Source organism: Xenopus tropicalis, chromosome 10, assembly GCF_000004195.4.
Source record: "Xenopus tropicalis strain Nigerian chromosome 10, UCB_Xtro_10.0, whole genome shotgun sequence".
Lineage (NCBI taxonomy): Eukaryota > Metazoa > Chordata > Amphibia > Anura > Pipidae > Xenopus > Xenopus tropicalis.
Window position 1 is genome coordinate 31,545,433 of NC_030686.2, and position 24,927 is coordinate 31,570,359.

The 24,927-nt window shown below is 41.1% G+C and overlaps 1 protein-coding gene across 4 annotated transcripts in view; it reads right to left on the reverse strand.

The window, feature by feature from the left end:
• Nucleotides 1-24,927, reverse strand: part of abca5 (ATP binding cassette subfamily A member 5) — a 74,788-nt gene that overhangs the window by 36,153 nt on the left and 13,708 nt on the right. For all 4 annotated transcript variants that reach the window (XM_031894000.1, XM_012966224.3, XM_031894001.1 and 1 more), the window contains 6 exon segments: nt 23,909-24,070; nt 23,021-23,112; nt 22,424-22,653; nt 8,111-8,252; nt 5,304-5,492; nt 4,057-4,204 (listed from right to left, as the gene is read on the reverse strand). In XM_031894000.1, the coding sequence (XP_031749860.1) occupies nt 4,057-4,204; nt 5,304-5,492; nt 8,111-8,252; nt 22,424-22,653; nt 23,021-23,112; nt 23,909-24,070 (963 nt within the window).

Here is a 24,927-nt window from a genome sequence, read left to right on the forward strand (position 1 = left end):
ATTCCTAGGGCCAGAGTCTGTGCAGCTCTCTTCTCTCCTGCTTCCCGTCCCATAAGAATTTGTAAAAATCACTCCCCTCTCCCCTGGGAATGTGTAATCTGAGCTACCAACTGCTAGAGCTACAGCAGGAAGCTAGAAAGACCAAGCTAAAATGGCAGCTGAATCTCAAACTGAGGGAGCTTCTAGGGCTCTTTACTCAGGTATGGTAAAGCTTTCTGCAGAATAATTATAGCGTTCTAGGTGGCACTAATGTGGCAAATCTGTTTTCAGTAAAATGCCAAAATGACTTTCCTTCTGCTTTGAGAAAACTGCATTGGCTGAGCTTTTTTAATTTCATTCACTTTATTCCACTTAACATTTATTTTGATACACATCCTTCACAAATCTTACAATACTACTATGAAGTACAAAGCTAGGAAAGCAACAGTCACTTTCTCAGCTTATTGTTTGATTTAGCTCATTCTAATCTGTGCAGACTTGATGACTACAGATTAATCCTCATATTTTGATAATTCAGTGAGCACAGCAGAATTGAGTTATAGTCTGATTTGAGGTTACCAGAGGCTGAAGATCCCAGGAAGGGGGGTCTGTCCCAAATCACATTATTGTCATGCTAGAAGGTCCATTTATGAAACCTCAACAACTTCCAGTTATAAATAAGAGGATAGGCTATGTTACATAGGTTGTTCACCCACCGATAACCACATGCCATTCCACATCAATTATTTTCTTATGCCTGATTAGTCTGATACACCGTGATGGTGTCCTGCACTCCTTGCTGAATGCCAACGTCTCTTCAAACTCAAAGAATGTAGTACAGTAGAGAGGCTTAAAAGTCTTAGTTGTTCTATTATCTTGTGTTTCTGCCCTTCTCTAGCTGGATGCAAAATACTGGCAATAGCTTTTGGATATATTATCCCTCAGGCATGTTAGCACGCATTCTTATTTACCAAGAGCAATAATTGGGAGTTTTACAGAGAGAAGGTTCATCTTTATGAATGCTTATTTATTGCCCTTGACTACTGTGTATCTTGTGGGCTACAGTTTGAAATTTCTTAGCACAAGCAACATACAATGCCCACAGGTCATCGACACTACATAGCAACCCAAACCCTTAGAATTTTTGAATATACTACAGTTTCTTAGCACTCAAACATATTTTTTGTTACCAATAATATCAAAAAATATCTGGGACCACATCACCTTATTTCCCTATTCTGATTTTATGCAAGCCAAACTAACACAAACGACGGGCTAATGTTCTCTAACGATGCTAAAGTGAATCAGTGTGATACCTCCTTGGTATATTTGCAAAAATTGTTACACATCATGATCTTGTTATTTCCTTTCTGGATACACTGCCACAGCTCTGTGTTCTGTAAACGTGCGACATCCTGATGCCATTATCACTTCCACTGGCTGTTATTAACTCTAAAACTAACATTTAGAATATGGATGATCTGTGTCAGATTTAATTGCACAGTACACAAATCAGGATTATTTCCTTCTTTCAGGTCAACAGACAGTAATAAGGAAGACACCTTGAAAATATTTACATACATAAGTTAATTGAAAAGACACAGCAGTCTTGGTTTCCCTACAACATGAATTGGGTAAGCTTTAAAGGAATACTGTCATGGGAAAACATGTTTTTTCCCCAAAATCAGTTAATAGAGCTTCTCCAGCAGAATCCTGCATTAAAATCCATTTTTCAAAAACGCAAACAGATTTTTTTTTTAGATTTAATTTTGAAATTTCACATGGGGCTAGCCATATTCCTCATTTCCCAGATTACTACAGCCATGTGACTTGTGTTCAGTCAAACTTTTACACTTGTTTATTTAAAGGATAAAAGTCTACAGACCTGCATATTGTCTGCAGATGGTCCTAGTTTGACATAGATGGGACTGAAATGGCTGATCTAACAACACATATAACATAAATCCTACTGACAAAAATCTCACATTAGAATGTGTCCTAAAAACCAAATGCTGATGTTACAACTGAAAAAATATTTTGTGTTTGAACAGTCACACACCAGTCAGTGCCACCCTTATTATAGCTGTCTGGTTGAGAAAATACAAAGCTGTCTGGTTGAGAAAAGTCCCAACTGAGCCTGATTTGTAGGGTTCCTAATACCAGAAGAACAGTATGCATTTGATGGAAATGTTGTAGGCTATGGCTTAGGAATATTTCTCATTGTCACCTCAATAAGAATATAGTGTGGATTGTACAGTAATTACACCCAATAGGATTGTTTTGGCTCCAATAAGGATTAATTATATCTTAGTTGGGATCAAGTACAGGTACTGTTTTATTATTACAGGGAAAAGGGAATTATTTAACCATTAAATAAACCCAATAGGACTGTTCTGCCCCCAATAAGGGGCAATTATATCTTAGTTGGGATCAAGTACAGGTACTGTTTTATTATTACAGAGAAAAAGGAAATCATTTTAAAAAATTTGAATCATTTGATTAAAATAGAGTCTATAGAATATGGCCTTTCTGTAATTTGGAACTTTCTTTACCTGTTCAAGTCTCAAGCAAAGACATTCCATAATCTGTAGTCATGACTCTGTATGCAAGGAAATATGCAACTATTTGAATCTTATCCTAAAAAACAATTGTGCAACGCTCTCCAAATGGAAAAAAACTGTGTATAGTTTAATTATTTAATTAATAGATTTGAAAGAGAAGGAAATCCTGGTTTCAGTTGCTGATAATGACAATGATAGAAAATCCCTGAATCCCCAAGTGTGCCTCGCACCCTATTTAGATTGTAAGAAATACATGTTTAGGGCTCCCTGGATCTGAAAACTTGTCTGCAGAGCTATGTAAGAACAAAAACAAATGATATTCTGACAATGACACCTAACACTTATTTCTGCTTTCAGTCTCATTGTAGTACTGTCTTGTCAGGGCAGCAGTCTTTTGAATGCCTTTTGAATTATTAAACCATCAAATGCTGTAATCTGTAGCACTGTAGGACAGTGTCTCTTATATTATTCCTCTGTAGAATATACATTTGTCATATAAGTCCAAAATATTAACTGTAGAAGGCTTCATTGGTGCATATGGTAGAAAACTGTAGATGCATAACACAGATACTTCAATGTAAGCCACTCTATCTGAGTTTTAAACATTTTATGGTGCTGCCCAGCAATCAATAAGACAATGAAATGAGTATTGTTAATTAAAGTTATAAAATAAATTCATGCAGTAATTAAAGGGGATCATATCAGTATTAAGATGTAATGTGACCCATACTCCATATATAGATGGGGCTGTTTTTAAACAAAACTTTTTATTTTAGTAAGGAAAGAGGTTGCCTGTGTGTGGCAAATTTTTTGAATCAGACTGCTTTTTCTTAAAGGAGAATGACAGTTCTTTTGGCATTTTGTTGCCAATAGATTTTCCACATTAGTGCCACACAGAACACTATATTTATTCTGCAGAAAGCTTTACCATGCCTGAGTAAGTAGCCCTAGAAGCTTTCTCCGTTTGTTTAAGATTGCAGCTGCCATTTTAGCTTGGTCTTCCTAGCTTCCTGCTGTAGCTCTAGCCGTTATAGCTCAGATTACACATTCCTAAAGGTGGGGGGAGTGAGTTTTCTGAATTCTTTTGGGAGGGGAGAGCAGGAGAGGGAAGAGAAGAGAGAACTGTGCAGACTCTGGCCCCGGGAATGAAGGATGTTTCTGAGAGAGGAAGTCTGATACCGAAGAACATGTTTACAAAAATGGAGACAAGAAATCCTGTGTTTCTTTTGACAGAGGACTAAGTGCAGCTTTTCTGTGAGTGTTTATGGCTGTATTTATATAGAACTTTCTGATAAAGCTTACTTAGTTTTTACATTTCCTTCTCCTTTAAGGACAGAGAGACAGGGTGTAAATATGGCCCCAGGGCAGACCCTCCTCTCTAAAATTAATAAAGGCCTGAAAATGGCTTCCTCTGACCAATGCAGCAGCATTTATGCACAGAGATAATAAAACTTGTGGTGAAATGCGGCTGTGGAATTTCCTGACCTGGTTAGAAATGTTTTAAATCACTTCCTACCTGGTAGAACCTGATCAAGATAAGTAGCCAGAAGCAGGTACATGACACTGTCCACGACTAGAAAAATAAATGTTATTACAAGAGGATATGGACCATCCTTTAGGTGTGTGAACTGGGCTCCCCTCTGAAAGTCTTCTAGGTGCAAGACCTGGAAAGAAAAGTGTGAACGTTATCTCTCTTAAAGCGGACCTGTCACCCAGACATAAAAAGCTGAATAATAAAAAGTACTTTTCAAGTTAAACATGAAACCCAAATTCCTTTTTTTAAATAACATATCCATGACCCATTATAAAGGCATTTAAAAATCCCAGCTGTCAATCATATATTGCTTGCCCCGCCTCTATGCCTTAGGCATAGAGGTGGGACAGACAATACCTAAAGCTTTCCATTCAGCACTTCCTAGATGTCACTGCACTTCTCACTTTTCCCCTCCCTCCCCATCACCTAATTATGTAGTCAGTGCATGGGTATGGGCACCTGGCCCTCCAACAAGATTTTGGTGTGATGCAAAGCTTGCCTTAATAACAGTGTCCACAAAATGGCAGCTGGCTGCTTGCTGTGATTGAATAGTTCCAAGACTGAATAAAACAAGATTCATACTATCTGTATAGTGTAAATTAAGTTTATTTTGCTCAACAAACATGATAGAAAAGAATTTGGAGTTTTTTCTAAGGATGACAGGTCCCCTTTAAGTTACATTAATATTTGCATAAAGTTTCTTCTGCAGTATACCTCTAAGAAAAAAAATCTCAGTGATGCTTTGCTCCTATAATAATCTTATTGAGATATTATACAAGTAGATGTTTTTGAGAAAGAAGAGATGAATTAAGAGGTAGATCCCAAAACATATTTGGCAGTGAGAGGTTAGCACAATCCGATTCACATTAAAAAGCAATTTTGATGCAATGGACATGACTGTGTCAGACACAACTCAGAACTCCCCCTGACCACAATGACAGTGGAATTATGTGCATTATTGGTAATCTATTGTAGGCATCCAAAATTGCACTTTGCAGTGCAGTAAGTAAATGTCCCTTGTATGAGAGAAAGAAGTGGAAAACATAACCACAACTCAACTTGTTTGGTAGCATACTGTAAAGTGGCTATATATACAGTGTGTACATATATATATACTTAGTTTAAGATGCATCCTGTGGTTTTAAGTATCAACAATGACATAAGCAAAGGGGGAGCATAATACCATTCACCTTTCACATACACAATGTACTACTGATCCAGACACCTACCTGGGCTATACCAATCATGAATGTGCACTGGCAAAAAGGGCTGAAGAACCATACAAATGATTTTGGAAAGTCTTCTTTGAGTACAATGAAAATGCCCACTGCTCCCAAGGCCAGGGTTGAAAGGAACACTATGGCACCTGCTCGCTTAGAGTTCTTGAACAGCGGAGCCAGCATGAGAGCAAATAAAACCTAGATAATACACCAGGAAAGAAAAACAATTTTACAAGATAAAAATGCCACAAATTATTATCAATAGTATGTACTTGGTTATAATGCCATTGCATCAGAAACAGAGGACCTAGCAGGTAATTTGAGGGCCCAAAGGTATATAGAGGGGGCCCTGAGTGATTTCAATATGTGTTTGTTAAAGGAAAACTACACCCCCAGAATGAATACTTAACCAATAGACAGTTTATATTACACTAAGTGACCTATTAAAGAATCTTACCAAACTGGAATATATATATAAGTAAATATTGCCCTTTTACATCCTTTCCCTTAAGCCACCATTTAGTGATGGGCTGTGTGCTCCCTCAGAGATCAGCTGACAGGAAATAATGCAGCTCTAACTGTAACAGGAAGTAGTATGGGAGCAAAAGGCAGAACTCTGTCCTTTAATTGGCTGATGGGGCCTAGCATGTATGTGTGCCTTGGCTTGTTTGTGTGCACTCTGAATCCTATGGTCCCAGGAGGCGGCCCTCGATTCTTAAAATTACAATTTTTTTATTTACTATTACCAAATGGCACATACTACTAAAGAAGTATATTTTTATAAAAATGGTTTATTTAGATGAAGCAGGGTTTTACATTTGAGCTTGTATATGTAATATATTTTTATAGAGACCTACATTGTTTGGGGGTATAGTTTCCCTTTAAACAGATAATTCTGTTCTCGTTGAACAACAACCCTCCTGCATTCCTTCTATAACACTCTACTGAGAAACAAAATCTGCCTGCGTAATATGCACAATCAAATATAAAGGAAAAAGATTGCTAGCTTACCGGTTATGGAAATCTATGGTGATTTGTAATATCCATATACAAAAACAATTGCTCTGTGAGGCTACAATTGTCACTTTTAATTTTTATTACTTATTTTTCTATTCAGGTCCTATAAATATATCAGCTTCTCATTCAAACCAAGCCGAGTTTTCCAGGACTCAAAAAGTGCTAAAAAAGGAATCCTTGGCTTATACTCAAGTCAAGTAGGTAGTGGAGTGGCTGATTACCTGTCCCACCGGTGCGCAATCATGAATGCGCGCACGGGGGGGTGCGGGCGCGATGTGTGTGCCGTGTGTGCATGAACGTTTACATCCAGTCTCATAATAATGACCCAACAAGGACACTGGACAAGTTTGTTTATTAGAGATTTGGAGGCTGAATAAACCATGGTCTGCATGTTGTGCCTGCAACACTCAGGTTTGTGTTGGCCCTATTTTTATCATTAAGCTTTAGTCAGAACCAGCAGTGGCAGCAGGTGTACCAGCAAACAATCCTTTAGTAACCCAACATCATCATTACGGCATGGCCCCTGAATCTCTGCTAGACACGTGTGCTTTTCTTCTATTCCTTCCCGAGTCACTGTGACACAAAGCCAAGCGGAACTCTGTACAGACATTCACTGCTGGACATACGCTATTACTTTTAGGGAATTAATCTGCAGCTGCCAACATTATATATTTATATAGAATTCACAGGGGGTCATGCTGAGTGTCCTTTTATTAAATAATTTGATTATTGAAACTTAGCAGTAGCATTTCCCACCCTAGGCTTATACTCGAGTCAATAAGTTTTCTCAGTTTTCTTAGGTAAAATTAGGTACCTCGGCTTATAATCGGATCGGCTTATACTCGAGTATATACGGTAATTTAAAAAAATACAGCGCTGCGGAATATGTTGGCGCTTTATAAATAAATGTTAATGTAATGTCTCAGAATATTACTCTACATCATTCTAAAAGTTAACCCAAAGTTGAACAACCCCTTTAAAGTAGGTTGTATATTATTTCCTATACTGCAGAAATTTAAATGAGTGACATGATGCAAGTGATTATAACTGACGGTATCACAAACACTGTTTATAAGAATGTGTTTTATATATTTCATTTAAATAAATTACTTTACTAAATTATAAGTCTGTTGACCTATGCTTTTGACCTATGCTACTACTACTCTTTTACAAATGTATTCAAAGAAATTCCATTAGCTGGCCATTAAAAGGCCTGTCTCAGATCTATATTTAGTGCAGTGGCAAACTTCCTTAGTCCCAGAATAACAAATGTATTTTGAATGTTATCTCTTATAATGAAACCAGATAAAAGTAATATCCAAATCAAGCTATGCAGGCTTATGTATCAGTTGTAATGTGGCAGCTTATTTTTAAGGTGGCCATACACGGGCCAATAAATCTGCTGACGTAACTTCTGTAGACAGACCAGGCAGCGTATTGGCTTCTGTATGGGGGCAAACCATAGGTCTACGTTATCAATATCTGGCCAGATTATCTATTGGGCAAGCTAAGAAGTCTGTTGAGTAAGGACCGCAGGCTTATTGATATGGTCCTCTACAAACAGACCTGAATAGGCACCTTTGTTGACCTTATCAATAGCCTAGGGGACAAACCTTGGTGGCCAAACTAAGCAAAGATATATATAGCTAGCTTAAAAAAAGGAAAGTATGCAATGTTTTCATAGTTTACTTTTTCTTTTATGGACAATCATTAGACAAAACAAAACCCTATGTACGTTTTTACATTTCAAAAGTAACAAACAGCCACAGTCAAGCTTTGCTAGGTCATGTTCTGCTTACCAGAGATATTCCATATAGAGCATATAGCAGAAAAATTAAAAAGCAGTTGCTTTTGCTAAAAGGGAAGAAGGTAGTTGCAACAACTGCCATCACCAGAGATATAACCAAAATGAAGCCCGTGTAAAGGAGGACCCAAGGTAACCTGTAAAAAAAAGAAAAGTATTTGAGTGCAAAACAGTCTTCCTAAATTAATAAAGGAATAAACCATTAAATGTCTCAAGACAGCATTTTTTACAGTAATTTTCTTTATTGGTTTGTAAGATATTAGATATTTGAGATAACAGTGCAGAGAACAGTGCCAGGAGAAGAAGCATAGGCCTGTCCTTACAGCCTGCCATTGGCTGGGGGTTGTACCTCTTGCCGCTCCATATCTTGAGCCTCTGAATGATACGCAAGGGATGCAGCGTGAGGAGGAGGCCTATGTTCTAACTAAGACAGTCATTGCTGTATGACCGAAGGGAGCACAGAGGCCTGTGGCTATTTGTACAATACCCCACGTAGTGAGCAAAGACTATGGATTACAGCCTTTTTTGCCCTTTGCTCACTGCATGGGGCAATGTAAATGACCACTATGGTATAAAACTGAATACAGGCAAAATTAAAATGTTTTCTTTTTGTGGCAAAACTGTTAATAAGCATCTACATGTTGCTAGAAAGCACTGGAGCAAGTAACAAACAAATAACCTTAATTTATTTAACTGCACTGAACGAAGGACAAATTTATTGATTTACTTTTTCTTGGCATTTACTGAGAAATAGTCATAAACAGCTTTTTTGTAAATCTTTCATACTTTGGGGTTAAGCCAGACATATCAGTTCTCAGCATTCTGTCACCACTTCTGCCACCACTTGCCCCCAAAAAATCAGGCTCCATCCCCTCTCCATATTGTCACCACTGCTTCAATTTATCTCCCTGCACCAAGCTCTCCGAAATTGGTTCCTCTCTGCGAACCAGAATCTCTGCTCACCCAACAACATTGCTACCACAGGCATCAACAGGGGCGGCAAAGGGGTGAGCCAGTTCTGAGCCACAGCCTGGTCACATGATGCTGAATCTGCCTGATTCTGGATTTGAAAGAGACTGAGTGTGAGTTTGCCTGCACATTTGTGTTTTTGACTGTGTGACTGTCCCCTAAGTGGGGGAGTTTGGCTACCAGTGACCTGACTTTGCCTCCTGCGGCCCCCAGGTAAATTGAGTTTGAGCCCCCTGTGTTAGAAGGTAGGTTTTATTGGTACTAATCAATTCCTACAATAATCCCTTGAAGTCTCTTAAGGTTTGGGTCATTGAGTGGCAGCTCTGTCTATTGATTTCAAGTTCTGTTCCTGTCTGTCAGACCTGCTTGGAAACAATCCCCCAGTAAGGGTGGCACTGTTTCACTTTTTTAAAACCAAAAGGTGACATTCAAGGGGATGGGACAATTATGTCACAGGGATGGGTGAGGCTGTTAGGGCAGGGAATGACATTGGGGTGGGGTGATGATGGTTTGATGACATCAGGAGCTAGATTATGATGTTTATAGGTGGGGATTTTCCATGTTGGGAAGAGTGATTGGATGTCCCTGCATGGAGATCTGTCCAGGAACCGGTGACCAGTGAAACCCGGGGGAAGGTGGGTACTGAACTGGACAGCTCAAGGAAAAGCTGGGCTTTTCAGTAAGTCTATTAAAATTTTACTAAATATCAGAGCAGTGCCGACATGTATTTCTTAGTAATGCACGGTTCATGAAATCATCAAACCTAAACCTTTTCCAACCGAAATTCAACCTGGCTCACTATGTCACCCCAACACGCCCACCTCTGATGTCATCAAAGAGGGAGGGACCATAGTGAGTATATAAATTAAATGCAGTGGCATTTACCCTTGTTGAACAGGGCTGGGGAGGAGTAGCAGTGGGGAGGATCCTGACTCATAAGGGGCTGCTGCTGTAGAAAAACAGAGCCCCCCTAAGGCATTATGTTTCAATGATCTGCAATATTACTTGTCCTTTAATAATTTCAAATTTTAGGGATTAAACAAAATAAAATGCATTACTGTAATTTCATAAAGAGGGTATGACAGGAAGAAGAATACTGTTTATGAAATGCAATATCCTTGACTGGCACTTCCGGCCTCTGGGAGCACAAATTCCAAGTCTTATTATGTTCTGAGGGCTAAAGATAGAATTACTGTTGTAAATAAACCATTGAATCCTAGAATGGTAAAAGCATGCAGATAACATAGCAGAGGTAGAAAAAGCCATAGAGCAGCCCTACTCAAATATCATCAGTAACAAGGACACCAGGATAACGTCACAGTGACAAAGAATACAGCCTTGGCTACAGATGGGCAAACAGAATGCAGTACAGAAGAGAGAAAGTGTACAGTAATTAAAGGGGAGATAAGCAAAGGTCCCAGGTTCATTGAAATCTCTAGAGCTTGAACAATGCCAGATGTGCTTCACTACTAGCTATAAATCCATCAGTGCCCAAATCTCAAATGAAAAGTCCAAAAATTTAAGTCACCGCTAGGAAGCTCTTTTAAGTTGCTTTTATTTAATAAAGTGTACTACATGATTTGTAGCACTAAATTAACTCGATCCAAGCTGTTTACCAAAACGCTGCCCTGTTGCTAGGGTAAATGGGACCCTAGCAAACAGAGAGTAGTTGAAATACCTAACTGGTGAGAGCAGAAATATAAAGGGGAGGTTTACCAAACTGCAACTGGGAGGGTTACTGGTGACATCAGGGGCGGAGCTGGTCTAGGAGATGAGCCAATTTTCACCTTTTTCTTCAGCCTTATCAGCCAATGATGTGGGCTGGCAGGGCAGAGAAGTGGCAGAGTCATTATGTTATTAGGGTGATGTTTTGGTGAAGAATGGCCAGGAAGGGACTGCCACATCTCAGATTTGGTGAGTAGGCAGGGTTTTGGAGAGAGGGATTTAAAGGAGAAGGAAAGGCACTTTGACATTTTACTTCCAATAGATTCACCACATTAGTGCCACCTAGAACAATATATTTATTCTTCAGAAAGCTTTACCATACCTGAGTAAACAGCTTTAGAAGCTTTCTCTGTTTGCTTAAGACAGCAGCTGCCATTTTAAGTAGCTTTCTGCCTGCAGTCTAGCCGGTATACCTTAGATTACACATTCCTAAGGGAAGGGAGTTCTTAGAATTCTAGTGGGAGGGGGAGCAGGAGAGGGGAGAAAGAAAAGAACTGCGCAGACTCTGGCCACTGGAATTAAATATGTTTCTGAGAGAGGAAGTCAGACACTGGAACATAATGTTTACAAAAAAGAGACAAGAAATCTTGTGTTTCTTTTGATAGAGGACTCATTGCAAAATTACTGTAAGTGCTTGTGGCTGTATTTACATAGACCTTTCTGATAAAACTTACTTAGTTTTTACCTTTCCTTCTTCTTTAAGGTGGAACAAGCAGGGGCTACAAATTTACCGGCAAGTACATTGCTGGTAAATTTGCAATACTGGCCTGGCCTTGGCTGGTATTTTACCAGCTACACTGGTGAAATAATAGCTGTGTGGTAACCCTTGCTACTGACATTTATACTGTAGGCAGATGAATGACATCAAGGGTGGGGCTATGAAACAGTGACATGCAATTGGCCACATTGCACATTAATTAGGGCAGAGTCCTGTCCGGGTTTTAGAATTCTGAAATCTTGGCAGGCAGTTTTAAACCAGGCATCCCATGTAAAAACCACACTGTCCGAACAGGTGTCAGCCCTATGCTAATTTTATTTATTTATACTAATTTTATTTTATAGGCCCACAGTGTAACTAAAGATGGAGTAAAAGAAACTGTCCTAGGCCCAGCAGGGGATTTGCAGTTACTCAGTTAATGTTTGTTTACTAGACAAAGTATTCTGTACCAGTGCAGTGTTTTTTTTACTATTAATAATTGTGTGTATTTTTAGCCTCTTTATTCAGATGTTGGCACAGTGTGAGCACTGAGACTTGGATGTGCTCCCTGAATTTGTCTTGGTATCCCTTAATAATCCAAAAACACAGTAGTAACATAAATAGTTTCAGGTGAAAAGTGTGTATGTGTCTTTTACGGAAATTAGATTGCCAGCTCCTAGGAGTCAATGAATAAACAATATAAGAAATATATCAATTCTTTCTCAGATTGGACTCCTAAAAGGAGTGCTAGGTGCTTGGGCATTGTTGCTGTAATGTTTATCATCCATTTTGCGCCTACTGATACCTCAGCATAGGGTATAGTAAGTGTCACTAAAACCCCTGTACTTTTGACCAGCTGTGCATGCACAAGTCTAAGTCTAGCAAAGAAGGTATAGGAACTACAGGTAAGATACTGCATCAGCATTGCTTTAGAAGTTACCAGGGCCAGTGAAGAACACAGGCCCAAAAATAACCTTAGCAACTGAATTAATTGAGAGCTGCCTAGCATATAAGCAGCCCAGTGAATTTAGCTTTCCTTGTCCACACAAGGAACATAAAATCTCACACACATAAACAGTGATTAACCACCAAAACTCTACCTGCATGATGCCCAAAATGATGATGATTTATAATCAGGCAGTAGAAGTGCATAGAAGTGCAGCCTATACATGGCTGGTTTGCTAGAATATTGCTCACACTACATTCTGGCTAATATACATGCATAAATATCACAGTCGTTCTACAAACATTCTTTATGGGGCAGACATGCACCAATAATAATGCTGGAAATTATTGTATCATTGTATGATTATTGCATAGTCCCATTTATACCCAGCTCTAGGAAGTATTAGTTTAAAAAGACTCATGTTGTTGTTGTTTTTTGTTTTTTTTTTCATTTTGCCACTTTGTTTTTAGTTTCTTTTACCCAAAAACTGTTTATTTTGACAGTGTGACTATTGGATCAGATATTCTGACCACTAATTACACTGTCATGTGACTTATTTTGTTGTTTCACTGATTTGCACAATATTTGTGGTTTTATCGCATTTTATCCCTGTATAAGTGTTCCTAATCTGTTTTTAGCGTAGCTTTGCCAGGTGTAACTTTGGTGTACAAAAATAACTTTGCCTATTTTGAATTCATCAGAATGTGTACTTTCCAAAAATATATGGTTTCCTGGGGGTCTCTGTATAGTTAGGGGGGGGGGTTACTGCACATAATACGCTGTCAGGGGGCTCTGTGTGCAAAAGCTGAGTTGCAGGCGAGAAATCCTTATGCTCTATTTTCATTTTGGGGTCAGTACATACCGCAGACTTTGGTATATCTATGCATATTGGGCATCAAACTGTTCAGTAGGCCTCTGGTGTTCCTATTTGGGGTGACTTGACTTTGTACGCAAGAAATTGTGTGAGATAAATGCGGCAAATTGCAACATTTTTAGGCGATTTTCTGAAATGTCATAAAAACCAATAACTTTAGGAAAGCTTTGCAGATTGGTACTTTGGTGTAGAAAGGACTCTTTACCTTGTTGGATTTGTCAGAATGTGTACTTTCTAAAAATATATGGTTTTGTGGGGGTCTGTGTATAGTTAGGGGAAGTTTCGGCACATAATACACTGACAGGGGGGCTCTGTGTGCAAAAGCTGAGCTGGCAGGCGAGAAATCCTTTTGCGCTATTTTCATTTTGGGGTCAGTACATACCGCAGACTTGGGTATATCTATGCATATTGGGCATCAAACTGTTCAGTAGGCCTCTGGTGTTCCTATTTGGGGTGATTTGCCTTTATCTGATCTTTAGCAAGAAATTGTGAGAGATAAATGCGGCAAATTGCAACATTTTTATGCGATTTTCTGAATGTCATATAAATCTGCAAACTTAGGAAAGCTTTACAGCTTGGTACTTTGGAGCAAAAAGAAATGTTTACCCATTATAGATTCGGGGGAATGTGTACTTTCCAAAAATATATGGCTTTCTGGGGTGAGTGTACTTTTTTTGTAGCATTATCCCACATAAAGGATGTAAATGTGTTGATTTTGCAGGAGCTGAAATGATACATCATTTGGGGGTATGTTCACATTGGGGCCCCTACATGCCACATACTTAGGTAAACCTATACATATTGGGCATCAAACTGTTCAGTGGACCCCTGGCTTTCAAATTTAGGGTGTTTTATCTTGGTACCTAACACTATGTGGGAGATAAGATGCTGCGAAGTGGAAGCTTTGAGGGGATTTTTGGAAATGTCATCAAAATTGCTAATTTTAGAAAAGCTGTGTGGCTTGGTACTTTGGAGTAGAAAGACATGGGTACCCATTTTAGATTTGGGGGAATGTGTACTTTCCAAAAATATATGACTTTCTGGGGTGAGCGTACTTTTTACTAGTTTTATCCCACATATAATGATGTAAATGTGTTAATTTTGCTGGAGCTGAAATAACAGAAATGATTGATCATATGGGGGTATGTTCATATTGGGGCCCCTACATGCCACATACTTAGCTAAACCTATACATATTGGGCATCAAACTGTTCAGTGGACCCCTGGTGTTCAAATTTAGGGTGTTTTATTTGGTTACTTTATGACCTGTAGGAGATAAGATACTATAGACTGGAAGCTTTGAAGCAATTTTTAAAAAAAAAATCACAAATGTTGATAAAAACCAATAGACAGACAGTTGTGCCTATTCTGGATTCCCCAGAATCTGTTCTTTCCAAAAATGTACAATTTTCTGGGATAAACCTTCTGTTAGTGGAAATTTTGTCCTTGAAATCTAAGGTATGCCGCTTTCTGGAGCAGTGTTTTGGAAATTTGGTAGTGTACTGCTGGGAGTTTTTGACCTATACAAGTGAGAAATCTCCATAAAACTATATATATTTGGTATTGGCACGTTCAGGAGACATGGGACTTTCCAAATCAGTTGTATATTCGTGCATAAACTAATTTTTGTTTCTAGTATGTGTGTTTATATTATGGAAAATTAGATTTCTTTTTGCATTTTTAGACATTTAGAAGCCTATATCTTGTTACAGAATTGGAATTACACAAAAATTCTACCATATTTTGAAAGCTTAGGTTGTTCTGAAAAAAACGATATATTGTTTTCCTGGGTAAACTAAAAGCCCCCCCGAGGAAAGGCCCCTAAAGTGAAACAGTGCAAAATGTTCAAAAACTGTCTGGCAATACAAGTTCCGCTTTGACCAAAACAGCTGGCAGTAAAAGGGTTAATAGCTGGCATCATAAATCATGAGCTGCCCTTGAAAATACAAAAAGGAGGAGGCCAGGACGCGCCTGTGGCCATCAATGGTCCTTCATAGTTCAATTCCCTTCTAACCCATGGTGCGTCTGCCTCTATCAATGGGGCTCAATGCTGATACCATTTCTTATACATGCCCTACCTAAGGCATCAGCTTTGAGACCCAAGGAAGCTCAGCTGACAGGGCGGGACTCAAACTCCAAACCCGGGGTAGGAATCGAACTCCAAAGCCAACGGGGCAGGAATCGAACTCCACACCCGTCGATGTAAGGGCGTGCGCTCTACCACTTCGCTATCCTTCCTCCTCCCACTTGTAACATGTCTCTTCGTAATCTTGTCTTCTGCATATTGGCGGTTGGTGTATCCTAACCGACTGACTGAAACACTCAGGGTTAGAGCCTGCTGCTTGCCCCAAGCCCTATATAACTAGGGGGGCTGTTATAGTAGGGGGGAATGAATCCTCCATTTATCAACATTCTCTGGGGCGGAATGAATACAAGGGTATAAGTTTTACCCCCGGGGCAAGAGAGGTCCCCAAATTTGCCCCATTGACTTATGATGGGGATTTTGGCAAATAACTAGTTTGTCGTAGACCCATGAATGAGGTGTTAAACTGTGCGGCTAATTCGAGAATGGGGTGCTATGACTTTTCTGAGGGGTGGGCGGTTAATTGCCCCAGCAGGGGGCAATTATCCGCCCATAGACTTAACATTGAGACCAACTTTGACTGAGTCCCGCACCATTTGTCGTAGACCCATGAATGAGGTGTTAAACTATGCGGCTTATTTGGGAATGGGGTGCTATGACTTTTCTGAGGGGTGGGCGGTTAATTGCCCCAGCAGGGGGCAATTAACAACAGTTTGTCGTAGACCCATGAATGAGGTGTCAAACCGTGCGGCTTATTCGGGAATAGAGTGCTATGACTTTTCTGAGGGGTGGGCGGTTAATTGCCCCAGCAGGGGGCAATTATCCGCCCATAGACTTAACATTGAGACCAACTTTGACTGAGTCCCGCACCGTTTGTCGTAGACCCATGAATGAGGTGTCAAACTGTGCGGCTTATTCAGGAATGGGGTGCTATGACTTTTCTAGGGGGTGGGCGGTTAATTGCCCCAGCAGGGGGTGGGCGGTTAATTGCCCCAGCAGGGGGCAATTAACCACCGTTTGTCGTAGACCCATGAATGAGGTGTCAAACCGTGCGGCTTATTCGGGAATAGGGTGCTATGACTTTTCTGAGGGGTGGGCGGTTAATTGCCCCAGCAGGGCGCAATTATCCGCCCATAGACTTAACATTGAGACCAACTTTGACTGAGTCCCGCACCGTTTGTCGTAGACCCATGAATGAGGTGTCAAACTGTGCGGCTTATTCAGGAATGGGGTGCTATGACTTTTCTAGGGGGTGGGCGGTTAATTGCCCCAGCAGGGGGCAATTAACCACCGTTTGTCGTAGACCCATGAATGAGGTGTCAAACCGTGCGGCTTATTAAGGAATAGGGTGCTATGACTTTTCTGAGGGGTGGGCGGTTAATTGCCCCAGCAGGGCGCAATTATCCGCCCATAGACTTAACATTGAGACCAACTTTGACTGAGTCCCGCACCGTTTGTCGTAGACCCCTGAATGAGGTGTCAAACTGTGCGGCTTATTCGGGAATGGGGTGCAATGACCTTTCTAGGGGGTGGGCGGTTAATTGCCCCAGCAGGGGGCAATTAACCACCGTTTGTCGTAGACCCATGAATGAGGTGTCAAACTGTACGGCTTATTCGGGAATGGGGTGCTATGACTTTTCTGAGGGGTGGGAGGTTAATTGCCCCAGCAGGGGGCAATTAACCACAGTTTGTCATAGACCCATGAATGATGTGTCAAACTGTGGGGGTTATTCGGGAATGGGGTGCTATGACCTTTCTGAGGGGTGGGCGGTTAATTGCCCCAGCAGGGGGCAATTAACCACCGTTTGTCGTACACCCATGAATGAGGTGTCAAACCGTGCAGCTTATTCGGGAATGGGGTGCTATGACCTTTCTGAGGGGTTGGCGGTTAATTGCCCAAGCAGGGGGCAATTAACCACCATTTGTCATACACCCATGAATGAGGTGTCAAACCGTGCAGCTTATTCGGGAATGGGGTGCTATGACTTTTCTGAGGGGTGGGAGGTTAATTGCCCCAGCAGGGGGCAATTAACCACAGTTTGTCATAGACCCATGAATGATGTGTCAAACTGTGGGGGTTATTCGGGAATGGGGTGCTATGACCTTTCTGAGGGGTGGGCGGTTAATTGCCCCAGCAGGGGGCAATTAACCACCGTTTGTCGTACACCCATGAATGAGGTGTCAAACCGTGCGGCTTATTCGGGAATGGGGTGCTATGCCTTTTGTGAGGGGTGGGCAGTTAATTGCCCCAGTAGGGGGCAATTAACCACCGTTTGTCGTAGACCCATGAATAAGGTGTCAAACCGTGCAGCTTATTCGGGAATGGGGTGCTATGCCTTTTGTGAGGGGTGGGCAGGTAATTGCCCCAGTAGGGGGCAATTAACCATTGTTTGTCGTAGACCAATGAATGAGGTGTCAAACTGTGCGGCTTATTTGGGAATGGGGTGCTATGACTTTTCTAGGGGGTGGGCGGTTAATTGCCCCAGCAGGGGGCAACTAACCACCGGTTGTCGTAGACCCATGAATGAGGTGTCAAACCGTGCGGTTTATTCGGGAATGGGGTGCTATGACTTTTCTGAGGGGTGGGCGGTTAATTGCCCCAGCAGGGGGCAATTATCCGCCCATAGACTTAACACTGAGACCAACTTTGACTGAGTCCCGCACCGTTTTTTGTAGACCCATGAATGAGGTGTCAAACCCATCCTTATGAAACAGAGAGGCAAATAACATTTAATTAAATGAATTCACTTTCATTCCCTTCCAGTGCACGTGACCTGTGTCGATTGGCCAAGGGTCTTAATCTGTTCCCATTGGTCGCATTGGGGCACAGCTACAAAGTATTGATGTGTATGCTAAGGAAAGAATGACTGTATGGACATATGATGTATGTGGAATGCTGTCAGTTAGTTCAGCAACAGCAGGTGGGCCTCGGGGAAGTAGCATGACCACGAAGGTGGCATTGTTCACCTTTAAATTAACTTTTAGTGTGATGTAGAGAGTGATATTCAGAGACAAATTGCAATTGGTCTTTATTTTTTTATGGTTTTTCAGATATCTGGCTTTTTGTTGAGCCACTCTCCAATTTGGAATTTCAGCAGCTATATAGTTCCTAGGGTCTTGTTTACCTAATCAACCTGGCATTGGTTTGAATGAAAGCGTGGAAGAGAAAGATAAGAAATAAAAAGTAACAATACAATTGTAAGCTCTCATAGCATCATTTTTTAGCTGCTGGGGACAGTGACCCCCCCCCCCCTTTTGAAAGATTGGAAAGATGTAGAAGAGGAAGGGAAAGATTTCAAGAACTAGATAATGAAGACTAATTGCAAAGTTGCTAGGAATAGGACATTCTATATCACATTCCCTTCCACGCACACCCCTGTGGGAGGGGGCAGCAAGGGGTGGCTGGGTTCAGCTGCCTCACATAGCTACATGGGGCAGATGGCTGTTTGTGCCTCTCGGTACTGGGGATGATGGGGGGGCTGTAAGGTGCCACAGACAGTCACTATTTATTGGGCTGGGGGGGCTGTTTGTGCCTCTGGGTACTGGGAATGCCAGGGAGGCTGTAAGGTGCAACAGACAGTCACTATTTATTGGGCTGGGGGGGCTGTTTGTGCCTCTGGGTACTGGGAATGACGGGGGGGCTGTAAGGTGCCACAGACAGTCACTATTTATTGGGCTGGGGGGGCTGTTTGTGCCTTTGGGTACTGGGAATGACGGGGGGGGCTGTAAGGTGCCACAGACAGTCACTATTTATTGGGCTGGGGGGGGTGCTGTTTGTTCCTCTGGGTACTGGGAATGCCAGGGGGGCTGTAAGGTGTCACAGACAGTCACTATTTATTGGGCTGGGGGGGCTGTTTGTTCCTCTGGGTACTGGGAATGCCAGGGGGGCTGTAAGGTGCCACAGACAGTCACTATTTATTGGGCTGGGGGGGCTGTTTGTGCCTCTGGGTACTGGGAATGCCAGGGGGGCTGTAAGGTGCCACAGGTAGTCACTATTTATTGGGCTGGGGGGGCTGTTTGTTCCTCTGGGTACTGGGAATGCAAGGGGGGCTGTAAAGTGCCACAGACAGTCACTATTTATTGGGCTGGGGGGGGCTGTTTGTGCCTCTGGGTACTGGGAATGACGGGGGGCTGTAAGGTGCCACAGACAGTCACTATTTATTGGGCTGGGGGGGGGGGCTGTTTGTTCCTCTGGGTACTGGGAATGCCAGGGGGGCTGTAAGGTGCCACAGACAGTCACTATTTATTGGGCTGGGGGGGGGGGGCTGTTTGTGCCTCTGGGTACTGGGAATGACGGGGAGCTGTAAGGTGTCACAGACAGTCACTATTTATTGGGCTGGGGGGGCTGTTTGTTCCTCTGGGTACTGGGAATGCCAGGGGGGCTGTAAGGTGCCACAGACAGTCACTATTTATTGGGCTGGGGGGGCTGTTTGTGCCTCTGGGTACTGGGAATGCCAGGGGGGCTGTAAGGTGCCACAGGTAGTCACTATTTATTGGGCTGGGGGGGGGCTGTTTGTGCCTCTGGGTACTGGGAATGACGGGGGGCTGTAAGGTGCCACAGACAGTCACTATTTATTGGGCTGGGGGGGCTGTTTGTTCCTCTGGGTACTGGGAATGCCAGGGGGGCTGTAAGGTGCCACAGACAGTCACTATTTATTGGGCTGGGGGGCTGTTTGTGCCTCTGGGTACTGGGAATGCCAGGGGGGCTGTAAGGTGCCACAGGTAGTCACTATTTATTGGGCTGGGGGGGGGCTGTTTGTGCCTCTGGGTACTGGGAATAACGGGGGGCTGTAAGGTGCCACAGACAGTCACTATTTATTGGGCTGGGGGGGCTGTTTGTTCCTCTGGGTACTGGGAATGCAAGGGGGGCTGTAAAGTGCCACAGACAGTCACTATTTATTGGGCTGGGGGGGCTGTTTGTGCCTCTGGGTACTGGGAATGCCAGGGGGGCTGTAAGGTGCCACAGACAGTCACTATTTATTGGGCTGGGGGGGCTGTTCCTGTGTATTTGAAATGCCAGGGCCTATTTTTATTCCCAGTCCAGGCCTGGTATCCCATGCAGCATTTCAGGTTCCTGTGGCTTATTGCCCTCATTTTCCAAATCCTGTTGTAATGAGAGTGGGAGGACCATGGTGGAGAAACTGGGAATATCAGTTAAAATTGCTGGCCATTTGATTTGTTCCTTAAAATGGCTATTTTCAGGATGAGACTGATTGGTCCATGTTTCATATACAGTATGGACGCCTTTCAATTAGTCAACTGAGCCATCTACAGAGGGTCCCAATACCCTAAGCTGGAGTTACTTAGCAGATCTGTAGTGTATAGGTATGTTACCCCTTATCTAGAATCCTTGGAGACCCGAGGCTTGCCAAGCAAGGCCTTATCCTCTTTTTCCTCCTCCTTTAGATCTTTTGGGAGAGGGTGATTCAGAATGTTTTCAAATTTGTGTGGGTTATGGCCCCCAGTTTCTGATACTTCAATACTGAATAGGGGGTTCCAAAGAAATTGTTATTCTTTTACTAAGATACTGTAAAGCATCGGCACTGAGTCTGTTGCTTGTGTTTCATCTCTCCAGCTTATAAAGATTGTAAGCTCTTTTGGGCAGGGCCCTCTTCACCTCTTGTATCGGTTATTGATTGCTTTATATGTTACTCTGTATGTCCAATGTATGTAACCCACTTATTGTACAGCGCTGCGGAATATGTTGGCGCTTTATAAATAAATGTTAATGGAATGTAATTGTGCTCTTCACTAGTGGCAGATTCTTAAAATCAAATGTCTCTCTTTAAACCCCTTTATTATTTGCCCAGGTTCTACAATGCCCTTACAAGATGGATATGTAGAAAAAATCAGTACAAAAATTAAATAATTACATAAAGTTAATGTAAGTGAATTACCAAATTGTAGGATAGGCAACCCTTGGTGTTTTTTAGTTTTTTGTGTCAAGGGTCTGGGACAGTGATCCCCAGCCTGTGGATTATGAGCAACACCTTTGGATGTTGCTTCCAGTGGCCTCAAAGCAGGTGCTTATTTTTGAGGCAATTTTTGGAGGCATTAAAACCAGGTGTACTGCCAAACAGAGCCTCCTGCCTGTAGGCTGCCAGTCAACATAGGGGCTACCAAATAGCCAATAATAGCCTTTATTTGACACCCCAGGAACATTTTTTTATGCTTGTGTTGCTCCCCAACTATTTTTACATTTTAATGTGGCTGATGGGTAAAAAAGGTTGGAGATCCCTGGTCTAGGATTTGCAGCTTTGCTAAATTTATAACCCCCAAAGGCTGTCTATAACTAAAATTACTGAAATTGACATACGTAATCAAACAAAGAATCAATACTTAGTCATAAGAGAGTTATACATTTTAGATACTAAGATGCAGATAAGTGGGCCCTGCTACCGTTAGGCAGTCTAGAGATTTGCATCACAGGCCCAGAACCCAAAATAAAAGGGGAAACCACTTACGGTGCAGAGATTTGAAGACACTAACAACAATCAATAAAAAACTATATATTCACATCAGTAAAAAGAAAGACACTTAGGCTGGCAAATAATCAATAAGCAGATATGCACTCCCAACTGAGAGACATCAGTGCAATAGAAAGGCTCTCCCATTTGAAAAACAATCAATAGAAAGTAATGAAAGTAATGGCCTTACATTTGGTGGACAGTGATTGTTAGGTTTTTAACACAACACTTGTTTTTCATTTAGTAAATTGAAATTAATGGTTGTACCATGGCCCCTTTATAGGGCAATTTAAATAAGGATGGTGCCATCTTATGCTTGCACCCATGCCAATGTTCTTACAGCAGCCATGTACAGACTGCCCTACACTTGACACAGCCAATTCAAACATGATGTAAAGCTACAGTTCCACAGGTAGCTGGACAGTGCAGTTTAACATAGCTCAAGTCAACAAGATAGATATTGCTGTTCTAAACAATTGAATAATTGATCCACTTTACTGACTTTTTTTAGGCATGCAAAATTATAAAAATAATTTAGAACACTAACCAAAAAGCAGTGTCGTGGAGTCCCATTAGCTTCATGAACTCTTTAACCTTCTTTTCCTTTTCAAACACAACATAAAATGCAACGGAGTATCCAAGTGGTGAGAAGGCCATCACCAAAAACACAGACATGAGTGCATGATAGAATGTATCAACTACAATCACTTCCTGCTCCCCCATGATCACTGCCCGAGTCGATTTCAGTTCCTCCCAGGCAGAATAATTGGTTTTCATCTGAAATAAAAATGAACATGGAATATAGAAAATGAATAACAGGTAAGACACCAAATTAGCACTGCTGCCATATTAGCTTTGTAATAGAAAAAATACAATGCAATGTCTCAAAGGGAATTCTACTGATGGTGTCACCATGGACATTAGCATTGGTACTTTATGAACCTAATATACCTTCTATGTTCCATCAGTGCAACCACCCATCTCCTGTTTTTATGGGTGCAACCCTCCCCTTTGGCATGCAGGGTACCGAAAGAGCACCAAGTATCCTGCACCACAAGGCAGAAACCTGTGTCCTACATATCTAACTCTTAAACTTAGAAGAGGGTGCCCCCCTTAGTTTCTGATAAAGCCAGATGTCTGTTACCTTGATCATAGAAGAATCAATGCACGCTTGCAAATATGTGAATGTCGAATAAAAGTACTCAGAGGCTTCACAATTCCACAGATGGCAATCTTCTACGGAAGGAAGAAAAAAAAACCATGTACAAAACAAATAAAAGGATCAATAAAATGCAAGGAGTGTAACTATGAATTCTTTACAGAATTAATCTGTAGCGGGAAACAATATGCCCCCTTCCTCCAAACAATTCTTATAGAAAAAAAAGGAAATAAAGAGTCTGCAAATAATATTTTAAAATCCAGCATAATGGGCTACTTCCATCATTATATATATATATATATATATATATATATATATATATATATATATATATATATAATGTCACAGGTACCGTGAAATGGATTCCTTCTTGTAACTAAAAAGAAACAATATATTTTAGAAAAGAAAAAAAAAACCTTTTCCCCCAAAACTATAATATTTTCCCAACATTACATATTGTTTTCAATCAAATATTTCTTCCTGCATTTTAGAAAGCATTTAGCAGTTAAGTTCTGTGCCTCTGAATATACTTCTAGTAGCTCCCCTGAGCTGAGTTACAGTACATTCTTTGTCAGTAACCTGGGCTTAGGGAGCTACAATACTACAAGTATATTATAAATGTCATGGTAGACAAAATATATAGACAAAATAAGAAATAGTGTGGGATCTGAGGTTATTTGGATGTTCCATAATCTGAAGGACCACTTCTTTTTTTTATAAGATTTTATTTTGAATTTTTCAAACAGATATTTTAACAATTACAGAGAAAGGGAAAGAGAAGCTAGAAAAAAACTAAAGTGAAGCAAGTGTGTTTAGTGTGCTTTGACAGAATAGGGTTTATATGCAAGTACTTTCTAAGTACTGTTACTTTACCTCTTGGAGTCATGTAAAGTGTGGAATCGGGAACAGAGTACACTGAAAATCTGAGCTTGTAGGACATGGCGTTGTCAAATACCACTCCAACAAAATGCTCTTCAAATGAGCTACTCGCTGTTTTCATATGCTCTTCATCCAGATATGGCTTGAATGTTATATCTGAAAGTAAAGAACAGAGATTTGTATCTATAACCACATTGGCAATATATAAACACTATAAATCTATGCCCCCCATTACTTTATTATTATTACTATTTTTATTATTATGTATTGATAAAGCCCCAACATAAAATGCAATACTGTACAATAAATGGGTGTATACAATAAACATACAGATTAAATACAAAAAACATACAAGAGATAAAGACTTAAAGGGATTATTCACCTTCAATGTCCAAATCATATTAAACCACCAAAAATGCCCTCAGCATGTTAGAAAATCCATTTTCCATAAAGTAAAAGTAAAAAGGGCACTATAAAAGCTACTTTTTATACTAGTCCTTCTGTCTTTCTGATCAGTCTTCTGAAGGGATGGGAATGGCTTATTTTGAACTTGACACACTCAGATATGCACACTATATGCTTACATCATCATGTACTAGCTTTGCCAATCGCTGCATCAATCTTGGAGAATCCTGCCCATTTTTTCAAAACCGGGCAGGCAGTTCTGACCCAAATAGCCCTACCGAAATCCGGGATGTCCGGGTCAAAACCGTACAGGTGGCAACCGTAAAATAGATTCAGCATATCACAAATCTAACATACTGTTATGTAAGATTTGCATCACTCTGTCACAGGCACAGAAAGCAATGTTAGACTGACAGGAGACACAGCCAATAGGAGTTAAGTCTGCAGTCAATACTATGCTTAACATCAAATAAGTAAGCAAAAAGGCAACTGTAGTGTTGCACATAGTCTGTGCAGAAGTGAAGGATCAGCAGAGGCATGTGTCACGCAAGAATATCCAAACCCAGAGCAGATGCGAGGAGCCCGCTGTTACTAGGATGCCAACAGGA